Source organism: Schistocerca cancellata, chromosome 8 (genome assembly GCF_023864275.1).
Source record: "Schistocerca cancellata isolate TAMUIC-IGC-003103 chromosome 8, iqSchCanc2.1, whole genome shotgun sequence".
NCBI classification, from domain to species: Eukaryota; Metazoa; Arthropoda; class Insecta; order Orthoptera; family Acrididae; genus Schistocerca; species Schistocerca cancellata.
Window position 1 is genome coordinate 23,118,089 of NC_064633.1, and position 13,175 is coordinate 23,131,263.

The 13,175-nt window shown below is 40.5% G+C and overlaps 1 protein-coding gene across 1 annotated transcript in view; it reads right to left on the bottom strand.

Moving 5' to 3' along the window:
• LOC126094869 (nuclear exosome regulator NRDE2) overlaps nt 1-13,175 on the bottom strand; it is a 190,092-nt gene that overhangs the window by 69,491 nt on the left and 107,426 nt on the right. Inside the window, exons 8-9 of the mRNA XM_049909500.1 lie at nt 10,554-10,780; nt 3,880-4,161 (exon numbers count right to left, since the gene is read on the bottom strand). Coding sequence (XP_049765457.1) covers nt 3,880-4,161; nt 10,554-10,780 — 509 coding nt within the window. The remainder of the gene's footprint in view (nt 1-3,879; nt 4,162-10,553; nt 10,781-13,175) is intronic.

Here is a 13,175-nt window from a genome sequence, read left to right on the forward strand (position 1 = left end):
ACAGTGTTAAATTTCTGGAATTACAACTCGATAACAAATTCAGTTGGGAAGGGCATACCACAGAATTGCTTAAGTGCCTAAACAAGTCTGCATTTGCAATGAGAATGATGTCAGATGTAGAAGATATAAATATAAAAAAAACTTGCATACTTTGCTTACTTTTATTCTATTGTGTCATATGGGATCATATTCTGGAGCAACTCATCCAACCCAGCAAAAGTTGCAAAAGCGCGTGATAAGAATCCTTTGTGGTGTAAATTCAAGAACATCATGTAGAAACCTGTTCAAAGAACTTTGTATTATAACCACTGCTTCTCAATATATTTATTCCTTAATGAAATTTGTTGCAAGTAATACATCTCCATTTATAACCAATAGCTCAATACATAATATCAACACTAGGAATAAGAAAAATCTACATAAAGACCTAAAATTACTTACGATGGTCCAAAAAGGGGTCAGTTATTCAGGAACACACATTTTCAATAAATTGCCAGCAACCATTAAAAACTTTGTTTCAGATAAAGTATGGTTTAAAAAAAGTTTGAAAGACTTTTTGATAGGCAACTCCTTCTACTCTATAGATGAATATCTTAACAGAGATCTTAAGCCAGATTAAGTAAAAATGTCTGTTAGATTTCAGTTTTGACAGCACTTGGCCACAACAGTCAAGATTAGGTAGGCCTATTTTGTGTACAATAAATTTATTAATAGTGCATAACAACGTTTCATTCTGACAGCGTGTTAATTCTGTAAATATTAGCTGTTCCAGTTTACCGCATTGTATTTGCCTATTTCAACAATCTCCTGACAAATGATCACAGAAGTAAGTATTATATTCAAATGTATTATGTTATACTTTCTGACATGTACCACACCCACAAGAATCATCTCATTTTTTGGGTCTATGGAATGAAAACTGAATCTAATCTAATTTAAAAGTAATGGACTCCCTGCAACATTCTATGTCCATTCTGCACCCTTGGTTGGAAACTATCAATAAATGGGCTAGGGAGTTACTGCCCCAGGCATCGGCTGCTCTTAACACTGCAACACAAACAGTTGTATTTGGAGAGGTGCCATCTCACATGGACTGCTGCTGAATGGCACCACATTGAGTTCAGCGATGAACTGAAGTTCTGCTCTATCCCTGATGATCATTTTTGGCAAGTGTACTGGCAACCTGGAGAGAGGGGCCAGTCTTCCAACATTTTGTAGAGGCACAGCAGCTATTTCTGGTGTCATGGTGTGGTTAGCCAATGGGCATGACTTCAGGTCACAGCTGATAGTGACTGAGTGATCTTTGACAGCACAGCAGTATGTAACAGGCATCCTGCGCACTCACTTTATCTCTCATGTCACGGTATCGTGGTGTCCTTTTTCAACAACAGGACTATGCTAGTCCACATATGCCACATGCTGTTGTTGATTGTCTGTATGATGATGTATTCCCATGGCCAGCAAGATGCACACATCTGTCCCCAATAGAACACATGTGGAACCAGCTCAGATATTGACTCTGTCCCATTGTCAGGATCCAGGATATCGAGGTCAAATTACAACAGATGAGGACCAGCTTGCCTCAGATGAAGGTACAATGGCTTTATGACATCCTTCCCAACAAAATCACAGCATGCATCCAGGCCAGACAATGTCATACTGGAAAGTAGACTCATACTGCCAAGTTCTTTGTATATCTGAATTGATTTTGTAATTACTGATATAACACGCTCACCCTCTCAACCTGTGAAGTTCCATTTTGTTTACCCCGCCCTTCTGGGTGCTTTCTTTTGTGTCAGGAAGTGTACCCAAGCGCCTTTTGATCTCTCCATGACACTGCAATTTGCAAAAATGTCCATTTTTATAAAAATCAGTTTGATATTTGACCTTTATTATCAGTAAATTTAGCATCCATCCAACATGCAAGCACATGCAAGTGATTGACCAAATGCCACCAACGAAGAGCTTAAATAAGCTGCACCCTTCATGTGGAAAGTAAATTACTGCTCCCAGTTTATTCCCAATATGGAAGCCACCTAGACCATATATTGTACTCCTTTAATCCACTCAGAAAAAGGGGTGTAAAATTCCTATGGCCTCTGGAATATGAAAGTATGTTTCATCACTTTAAACAATCACTCCTCACAGCCTCTTTAGTCCCACATTCAATCAGTCTTCAATACCAGTTACCCATTCGTCACATCCATGGTGTTGAAGCCGAGTTACACACAAAGAGGAACACAGAACCACTCACTCCATTGCCTGTATCTCAAAAACTCTAAATATTGCCCATCAAAAATACTCGCAGATTAAAAAAAGAGGCACTTCATAAGTCTATGCAGTGAGTAAATTCCACATAGACCTCTGTGGGGTGCAATTACACCAGGTAACAAAGCACTGCAGCCTCATTCAGCCACTGATGGAAGCTGCAGGATAGATTGGCACAATGTTCCAGAGGTAGGCATTAATCTAGTCTTTATATTATAATATACAGATACACAGCTATCATATGTCATCATCAATGGAGATGGGTTTTACTGGTGTCTGCATGCCAGACAATATCCAACACTGCTGACGCCACAACCTTCATTAAGGCCTGCAGTCCATCTGACCATCACTTAACCAGCACCCTCCATCATCACATCACGGCTCAGCTCTTGTGCTACTCTCTGCAAACAACATTGTGGGACCACCCACCCACCCTCCATGTGGGTTCCACAGCCAGTGCTGAGATGAAAATGGCAGAACCAGTGACTTGCCTCCTTCCAAGATGCAACTGGCACAAACCAGGGCTGGCTCATGCACCCATATGTGCCATCCCAAAGAATGAGGATTTCTTTGGCAAATGGCCTTGAGTTATCGGCACAATGCACTCTGCTTATTTTTCCTGTTATGCTGGATTGGACACTTATCTTTTGGATTGGACTTAGTTACAGTTTCAGACTTTTAACTCAGTGTCCCGTGTTTGTAGATGTTGTCCAAATGAATTTTGGTGTAACCACAAGAAAATGTAAACATGGCTTTGACCAAAGCACTCTTCTGTCTTTTCTACATGACTGGCCACTAGTCAGCACCTCTATTTGGCAAGTCATGATTATCTTTTGCATTTTATGATAGGTTAATTATTTCAAAAGTAATTACAAATCGACAGCAATCCAAAATGAAACACACAATTAAGATTATGATACTGAAAGTCATTCTTTATCTAGTACCTGCAAATGACGACTCTGTGAAATACAAACTTCAGTGTACTTCAATACGATGATGACAGAGGAACGACAAGTGTATATTAGAATTGGAACTTTATAAGGTAAAGTGATTTCTAGGAAGTTTGAGAAGAATAAACTGTAGAACATGGTATTGTTTCACACAACGAATTACTGAAGAGCAGACAGACAAAAAGAAGAGAGAGGTGAGACTGTTTCCTACGCTGAAGGAGTCTATTTGTGGAGACCATTTGATCTTTCACCAGAGTCTCCCGCAATCTGATGAAAAGAGGATCCACAATAAAAAAACACATAACTCAAAATTTCTGCACCAGTCAACTGCACCACATACACTTCAGGGGTGAACTGCTGTAACTCGTAATTGTGCATCATGCACATTCTTTGACAGCTGTGGCAGTCCAACTCAGTCAAAGCATTCATAACTGTTTACTCTGCATTATTTTTTGAATGATTGTTATAATTTTCCTCTTGCAGTGTCACTGGTATTTGTACATACATACACAAAGAGGACCATAATGAAGGCTAAAACTAGAGTGGAGCAAAATACCGTCCCTCAAAATTCTAATAACTGGTTATAGCTGTCAAGTTATTCTGAATAGTAATGTCTTGTATTAGGCTAACAACATAATAAAGGTATTGATGATATACTTACTAGAAATGCTGTAGCTGCTGGTTCTGGTAAAATGTCTGAAACTAACCGCAAGATTCTGCAAACACTATTCAAGTACACAGGTTGCCCAAGCGTTGTGAGCAAGTACTGTGGTCCACCCACTAGTTCCAACACACTCTGAAGTATTTTGGCTGGAGGTGGTTTCCACAGTGGGCTAGGTGGCTGCAACACTGGCAGAAACCACTCTGGGCCATCCACAGCCCAAGGCACTTGATCCACACCGAGCAAACGCACCCAGCAATCACGGCAAGGTAGCAAAGGAACCTGTTATTGGAAACAATACACTTGTGGTCAGCACCATAAAATGCAGTAACAAAAATTACAGATAATAACAACAAAGACAGGTATAATGTAATGAAGTTTCTCTTGCATCAAGATCTTAATTCTGCAATACTCAACACAAAAGTGTTCTGCACAAAAACTATCAAAATCCAAGATTATTTTCACATGAACACCAAATTATGGTTATGTTGAGAGAGGGGGGGGGGGGGGGGGGGAGATACAAGAATGGGGAAGTGAGGTCTCATGCCAAGCAGGAAGCATTTTTCACAAGAGAGTTTGGACAAAATCTGATTTAATGATGATGATGGCACTGATTTATAACACATACAAAAGCAATGTCAGACTCCTCCAAGACATTACCACCCAACACTGTAAAATAATTTGGTAACAAGACCACTGGTTCACATTAATAAAATGTTTCATAGCATGACTAAATATTAATTAATTAATTAAAATAATTAAAATAATTTATTTAATTAATTAAAATAATTAAATTGATTACTTTAATTAATTAATCAAAATAAAAACTGATCAAAAATTTCCATAATTATTTTCGCCACACTCTTAAAACATCAGTCATTTGATTTCACACACAAAGTGCTACAGAGTAATTTCTGAACTTTCCCTTTTCACATCTAAGAGTCACTTGTTTGTTTCATGAGATAAATGGATCTTCATTTACTCTTCATTTGCTGTAGTTGCCAAATGTTTTTCAAAGAAGTTAATATTTTTCCTAATATGTAAAACTGTCACCTTTTCCCTTGTTTCCCTCCTGACCACCAAAACTTCACAGAGAGCTTTTGGCTTGGCACATCTGAGTAAAGGGAAACAGCATGAAGTTTGACTTCACCATAGCCTTAGGGCTGTTACTGATAAATATTTTTTTCCTTTAGCTCGCATTTTATGACAAGTTTAACCCACGTGCCAACCTGGGACTGAAACCAAGAACACGACCTTTTTGGAGGAAGAGGGCAGCAAAGTATGCTACCTGTGCATACCTCACAGACTGATTCAAAGTTTCAAACACATGTACATGCATCTTAGCTATTGATGATCACATCTGTTTGTTTGAAAAATTGGTTGGAGTAAAATGGCAGAACTGAAGGTTTGTCTTTGTCATTTACACCTGTCAAGGATTTTTCTAAGCAAAATATTGTCACTACACCCTGTTCCATTAAAAATATATTATGTCTTTCAGAAATGAAACTCATCGCTGATCAATCAAATTGCTTGTATGAACTCTCCACTGTATAGCACAATAGCACTGACTTGACTTGACTTGACTTGACTTAATTCCTTTGGCTCCTATTGGGGCATAGGGCATCCAGGAGAACTCACCATCCATCTCTGTCTTTGGCCATTTGCCTCAATTCTGTCCAGGTCTTGCCAACTCATTTTGCTTCCCCTTCCACTGTCCTCTTCCATGCGCCCTTTGGTCTTCCTCTCTTCCTTGTTCCCTGTGGATTACATTCCAATGCTTTTTTTCTCGATGGCTCCATCTGGTTTTCTCAAGGTGTGCTCCAACCAACCCCACTTTCTCTCTCGTATCTGGTCTTCTATAGGTATCTGGTTTGTTATTCACCAGAGCTCCTCATTACATATTTTTTCTGGCCACCAGATATTCATGATGCGTCAAAGACATAGCACAGAAACATGAAAAAGTTACAAAATTAATCCAAAATTGTGTCAGGAAAAGAGATGTCCCCCCACAATGCAATTTAAGTCCTTGTAGATTTTGTCATAAAATACTAGAATCTAAACACTGGATAAAAACAAGGGCAAAAAAAGTATGAAAAAATCTATGAACAATTTCAAGGTGTGGACTTGAAAAGTATTTCATCACTGTTTGAAACATTCATTCAAAGAGCTTTGGGTTTTTCTTCATCATTCGGACAGGTGGCACTTTCTTCACACTTCACAGCAGTCAACACTGCAAGTAGTGATAAAGCCAGTATCATCATCATCTCACAATAAAATAAAAGTGATTGTATATGAACTGCGCCTTGTTCACTGAAGTATGAAGCTGTTACAAAATTATTCTGCTGTGTACACACTATGCAACTTAGATGGTCTACGGATGGGTCACACTAGTTATGAACATAATGCACTCCACTTATGCAAGAGTATTACTATAAAATTTGTCTTGGGTAATAAAGAAGATGCATTGCTAACAATTCAGTTGTGATGAAGAAATTCATATCTGCATTATCACAACTCCATGAGACATGCGGTACGTGCAAAAACTTTAGATGTTTTCTAAGTATGTGAATCAAACCTATAGAGATCATTTCTACTTGTCATGGAAAAAGAAGGATGAGAGGAAGGAAGATTGACAATTAACATCCCATTAATGATGAGATCAACAGAGATGGATTACATGCTTGGTTTGGGGAAGGACAGGAACAGTAATTTGCTGTCTTTTTAAAGGAACCATCTTCCCATTTACCTTAAGCGATCAGGGAAATGATAGAAAACCTAAATCAGAATGGCTGGACATGGAATTGAAGTGCTGCAGAGCGACCCATGAATGTTGACAATGTTAGTTCCACTAACTGAACTAGTTCCATTGTCTTTTGACAAAATTTGTAACTTTTTCTCTTCTTATTAAAAGTGATGTTGTGTCAACTCCCAACAGAACCTTGGTCAGTCTTACCAGGGTTGGGTGATTTGATGGTATGGATTAATGCAGCACCCAATCCTTGTGTTTATTATACAACCTGACCAGTAGGTTGTGAATAGGATAATATTTTGTATGAGGGAGGACTGCAAAGCAACACACTGTAATTTTTTCTCCACTGGTATTACAGCAGGAATGTTGAAATTTCACAACCACGCAGTTTTAATTTTACGCTACAGAGGGTACTTTTTCATGTGATGCCCTAGTGAGAGAACCCTGAACTATGAAACAAACATGGTGCACATGTTAACTGTCATCAACTTGTGAAGAGCAACAAAGTGTCATTTGATATATGTGGGCCGAAGGCCATAAACCAATTGAAGTTCACAGGGACACGCATGGCATGTATGGGGCAACTATGTGGACAGTGGCAATGTCTCCAGGTGGTGCACACTCTTCCAAGAGGGCCGTGTGAACCTTAATGATTCTCCACACTCCAGGTTGCTGGTGACAGCTGCAACCCCACAGCATATTGAAGCTACTGAGGCAGCAATTTTGAATGATGAGCATGTGCAAGTGCAAAACTTATCACAGAAGTTCAACATTTCCAGTGGTACAGTGTACAATGTTGTTCATGACACACTGAAATTTCATTAAGTTAGTGCTCACTGGGAGCCAAATAACCTGACAGACAACCACAGGGGCCAACGAATCAAGACGAGCTTGGATCAGTTAATGCATTACTGGTGATGAGCTGTGGGCATACCACTACATGCCCAAAGCCAAGCAGGCCTCTATGGAGTGGAACCATGCTGGTTCCCCAGTGAAAAAAAAAAAAAAAATCAGTGTGACTCAATCTGCTAGGAAAGTGCTTGTGACAGTATTCTGGGATATGCAGGGTGTGTTACTGGTGGACTTTGCTGAACACAGGACCACTGAGAATGTTGCCGCCTGTATTAAAACTTTAGTTAAGCTGTTATCATGCCCTTCGTGACAAAGGTCACAAAATTAAAGCAGGCAGTATCAAACTTCTTAATGACGATGCTCGTCTCCATAATGATGCTCCTGTTTGTGAGAAAACTGCAAAATTTGTGTGTGAGGTGCTAAAGCGTCCAGCATCCTCCATACAGTCCAGACCCTGCACTGTCAGACTTTCATCTATTTGGTCCCATGAAGAAATTCTTGGTCGGCCAACAATTTGCGACTGATGTGGACGTGAAATCAACAGTCCACATGTGGCTATAATCCAACTTAAAGGACTTCTACAACAACAGGGCATGTGAAATTGGTATCATGACGGGAGAAAGGTGTTGAGAACACTTATGACTATGCAGAAAAGAAGGTGGAAGATATAAGCTCCTTTTTGATAGTGTGTGTGTGTGTGTGTGTGTGTGTTTGTGTGTGTGTGCATGTGAGTGTGTTTTGTTACCTATTAAACTTTTTGGTAATAAAATTACTTTCCAGTATTTTCCCACTACTACTGTTAACTTTTGTTATTCATGATTCTGCTGTTGCTTTAGCTGGTTGGATATCATAATATTATCATATTTTATAAAACTACTGTTTAGAATGTTCCAGAAGGTAACAAGATAACAAGTAACCAGCTATATTGACCAAGTAAATTGCTCAGCTTTATACAAGATCATGTGTTAATGTCAGCATCAAAATCAATTTTTTTTTTATTGAAAAGAAAATTATTTTTGTCTGAAATTAATTGTTTATCAATTGCATTTACTATAATGTTCCAAGGAGAGATGCATTTAATGAAAATTCTGTTTGCATGAAACATATTTCCAATCTTTGGGAAGTGGGAAGCCTGTTTATGTCTGGATCTGACAAGCTGGATGAACCCCCCCCCCCCCCCCCTCCACCCAGTGGTCTGGGTACATACATGCAGAGCAAAACTTTTCATCGATGTTGGCTACATTGGTGGTCACCCATTGGCAGCACCTTATGACAGTTGATACTCTGAGCGGTCTGGAACGTTGGCAGACCAACCAACTCTGTTCACATACTGACTGCACCACCACTGGTGGGTCACTCGGAGTTTGAGTGTCTGTCCTTGCAAATTTCTCAACCACACAGATACAATTTGAGCCCCAGGGCACTGTCAGCAGTTCCTATGAATGCGGGTATGGAGGCTGCGACCTCATCACAGCATCAGTCCCCTCAACAGTAGTCTCTTACTCTGCCATTTCCCAGCGCATTGCCTGACATATTGCATTCCTTCCCCCAGTTATTGGGCTCCTCCACCAGGACACCAACTGCGCCACTGGTTCAGCTTCTGGAACATCATCCAGGGTCCTTCAGGCCCTACACACCCATTTTGGGGGGATCTAGTATCCCAGCCTGACAAGTTCAAATAACCACCAAAAATCACTGACATATGGCAGCTGCTATGTGGTCTTAATATTTGCAGGCACTGCTGTCATCACCTCAGCACTAGGCATGGGCCACGCACCACATGCCAACCAATCGGTGCCTGTGGCTATGCTATACAGCTAGCAGTGCAGGGGCCTGAACATCAGCTGTGTTGACAGTGCTCTCGCATTGCTCATTGTACTTTCACAACTTTGATGTTTCACTAGTATAGTAAAGCTAGTGAAACATCAAAATACTATACTCAAAAAGCATACTGTTGGACAATCAAACTACTGTTTAGAGTGTTCCAGGACATAATACGATAACATAAATCAGATTAAAAATATGTTAACCAAATATCTGACTGCAATACGTTGTTCAGCTTTTGTACAAGATCGTGTGTGACTGTCAGCATCGAAATCAATTTTGTCATCAAAAAGAAATTACTTTTTTCTCAAATTAATTGTTTGTTAATCACATTTACTAAAATTTTCTATGGAGAGATAATTTAATCAAAATTCCATTTATTAAAACATATTTCCAATCTTTACAAAGCTTATTTCTGTACCTGAACTCTTATAAAACTGTACCTTTAAATTATAAGCCTACATTCATAATCATTTCAATAACACTTTATATAACTGAAACTGTAGTATGAATGAAAATAATCAATTTTTAAAAGCATAATATAACTGCTGTCTGTTATTTATAGTCTAGTGGCAGCATACACTGTGCCACTGTCAGTGTCAGCTGTTAAGCAGTCCATTTCTGAACAATTTTGTATGTTTTGTGTTCAGAAGATTTGCTAAATATTCATTAAAATGCAAGTGAAAATTCAATTACTGTGCTATCATTTCAGAAGTTTGTTACAAAAATGTCTCTCATATTAAAAACTAAGAAATTATTAGTTTACAGGAAAATACATCTCAATTATCGATATCTGAAGAAAATGAAATGTGAGTACTATAACTTAATATTATAACTTTATAGTAAATTTACATGTTGTACACTTCATATTAATTATCTGAAAGAAGTGTAACACTGAGCTATAATCTTCGGTTTCATAAATTGAACTGATAGCTAATAAAATGTTACACCACAGAGATTCTAAGGGGGCACATCTGGTGCCAGATTATCCTTCCCTCATCCTCTAGAGAAAACAATGCCACAGCGAGCAACATTTCCAATATCATTGTGACATTTCACTAATTGATGCCAAAAGAAACTCTTACGTAATGGGTGACATAAAGTGGGAGGAATTATTAAAAAAATAAATAAAAATAAAAAATAATAAAAAACCAAAGTGTTTTTCTTGCAGCCTTTTATAACAGAATTATAATTTCTCAAATTTTGCTTTACAGCTAATATTGTACTAACTTTTTTTGCATAGACTCACCTTGAGAAGTGAGATGCACACAGCGATGAGCCTGAAATTCAGCATAGGTTCAGTAATGGGATGGACCATCCCTGCAATGTCTTCCCCAGTTACATGCCGCTGAGGATCCTCAGACTCCTCACTGTCAGATACAGGCAGCCAATGAGCATCTTCACGGATTCGTTCAACGCGTGCCCATAAAGTCATCAATGGCAACTGCGATCTCATAACTTTCATTTCTTCTGTCACTGAAACCAACCAGTCAATTATTTTGAAGTGTATGAACTTCCAGCATTCTAGAATAATTACATGTCAGCAAAAGTTGCCAATTTCACTTTTCTTTTACTTGATGACTAGTTTCGGGCTGGGATCCACTTTCAAATCATCCTACAGGACAGAAAACCAAATTTACAATAAACTACAATACAGGTATTACCAAATTTTTAAGCATACGCCAAACACACAAAATATATCGTTTCAAGATTTATATACCAGATGGTCAAAATGTTATTCCCAAAAATACAAGAACCATGTCAAAATACATGTATATGTACACTCCTGGAAATTGAAATAAGAACACCGTGAATTCATTGTCCCAGGAAGGGGAAACTTTATTGACACATTACTGGGGTCAGATACATCACATGATCACACTGACAGAACCACAGGCACATAGACACAGGCAACAGAGCATGCACAATGTCGGCACTAGTACAGTGTATATCCAACTTTCGCAGCAATGCAGGCTGCTATTCTCCCATGGAGACGATCGTAGAGATGCTGGATGTAGTCCTGTGGAACGGCTTGCCATGCCATTTCCACCTGGCGCCTCAGTTGGACCAGCGTTCGTGCTGGACGTGCAGACCGCGTGAGACGACGCTTCATCCAGTCCCAAACATGCTCAATGGGGGACAGATCCGGAGATCTTGCTGGCCAGGGTAGTTGACTTACACCTTCTAGAGCACGTTGGGTGGCACGGGATACATGCGGACGTGCATTGTCCTGTTGGAACAGCAAGTTCCCTTGCCGGTCTAGGAATGGTAGAACGATGGGTTCGATGACGGTTTGGATGTACCGTGCACTATTCAGTGTCCCCTCGACGATCACCAGTGGTGTACGGCCAGTGTAGGAGATCGCTCCCCACACCATGATGCCGGGTGTTGGCCCTGTGTGCCTCGGTCGTATGCAGTCCTGATTGTGGCGCTCACCTGCACGGCGCCAAACACGCATACGACCATCATTGGCACCAAGGCAGAAGCGACTCTCATCGCTGAAGACGACACGTCTCCATTCGTCCCTCCATTCACGCCTGTCGCGACACCACTGGAGGCGGGCTGCACGATGTTGGGGCGTGAGCGGAAGACGGCCTAACAGTGTGCGGGACCGTAGCCCAGCTTCATGGAGACGGTTGGGAATGGTCCTCGCCGATACCCCAGGAGCAACAGTGTCCCTAATTTGCTGGGAAGTGGCGGTGCGGTCCCCTACGGCACTGCGTAGGATCCTACGGTCTTGGCGTGCATCCGTGCGTCGCTGCGGTCCGGTCCCAGGTCGACGGGCACGTGCACCTTCCGCCGACCACTGGCAACAACATCGATGTACTGTGGAGACCTCACGCCCCACGTGTTGAGCAATTCGGCGGTACGTCCACCCGGCCTCCCACATGCCCACTATACGCCCTCGCTCAAAGTCCGTCAACTGCACATATGGTTCACGTCCACGCTGTCGCGGCATGCTACCAGTGTTAAAGACTGCGATGGAGCTCCGTATGCCACGGCAAACTGGCTGACACTGACGGCGGCGGTGCACAAATGCTGCGCAGCTAGCGCCATTCGACGGCCAACACCGCGGTTCCTGGTGTGTCCCCTGTGCCGTGCGTGTGATCATTGCTTGTACAGCCCTCTCGCAGTGTCCGGAGCAAGTATGGTGGGTCTGACACACCGGTGTCAATGTGTTCTTTTTTCCATTTCCAGGAGTGTACTATGAATTGCAAATGAACAGTTACAGTGCATACAGAAAACTGGCACTCGACTCGTCCTGCAGCGGTAAGAAAACGTTGGGAAGGAGGCACCCTATCAGGATAAAAGAAATCTTTCGTATTTATTACAATATTCTCCGATCATCAAAAATACAACAATTAATACAGTAACAATACCAGTCAAAAATAAAATCAATACTTTTAAAATCTTTACCAAAAACAGCCAAATACTTAAAATCACAGAACAGTAAAGAACAGCTGTGCCACAAACAGCATGTTGGAACTTAAAAACCATTAAATGAAAGCCATAACACTAGTATTAAAAGAAAACAAAATTACAGAACATTAAAAAATCTTCATCACTTCCAGCCCATTATAAGTGTAAAAATTTTACCTTAACAAACTTTACATTATTATACGAAGATAAACAATTTTTTCTGACATGTCCCACAGACATTAAACCACAATGTCTTTCACAAAGCACCACAAACCTACTTGCCATCTGCGGGACAGCATAAACACACTAACAGGCACATGGGGTGGGTTGGGGTTGAAGGAAGACTGGGAACTGATAGGTGGGGCAGGGCATGAAGTCAGAACAATTCGTGTCAACTGTGTTGTGGTTACAATCACTTTGCTGACACTGATCTAATACGTTAAAGGCCATT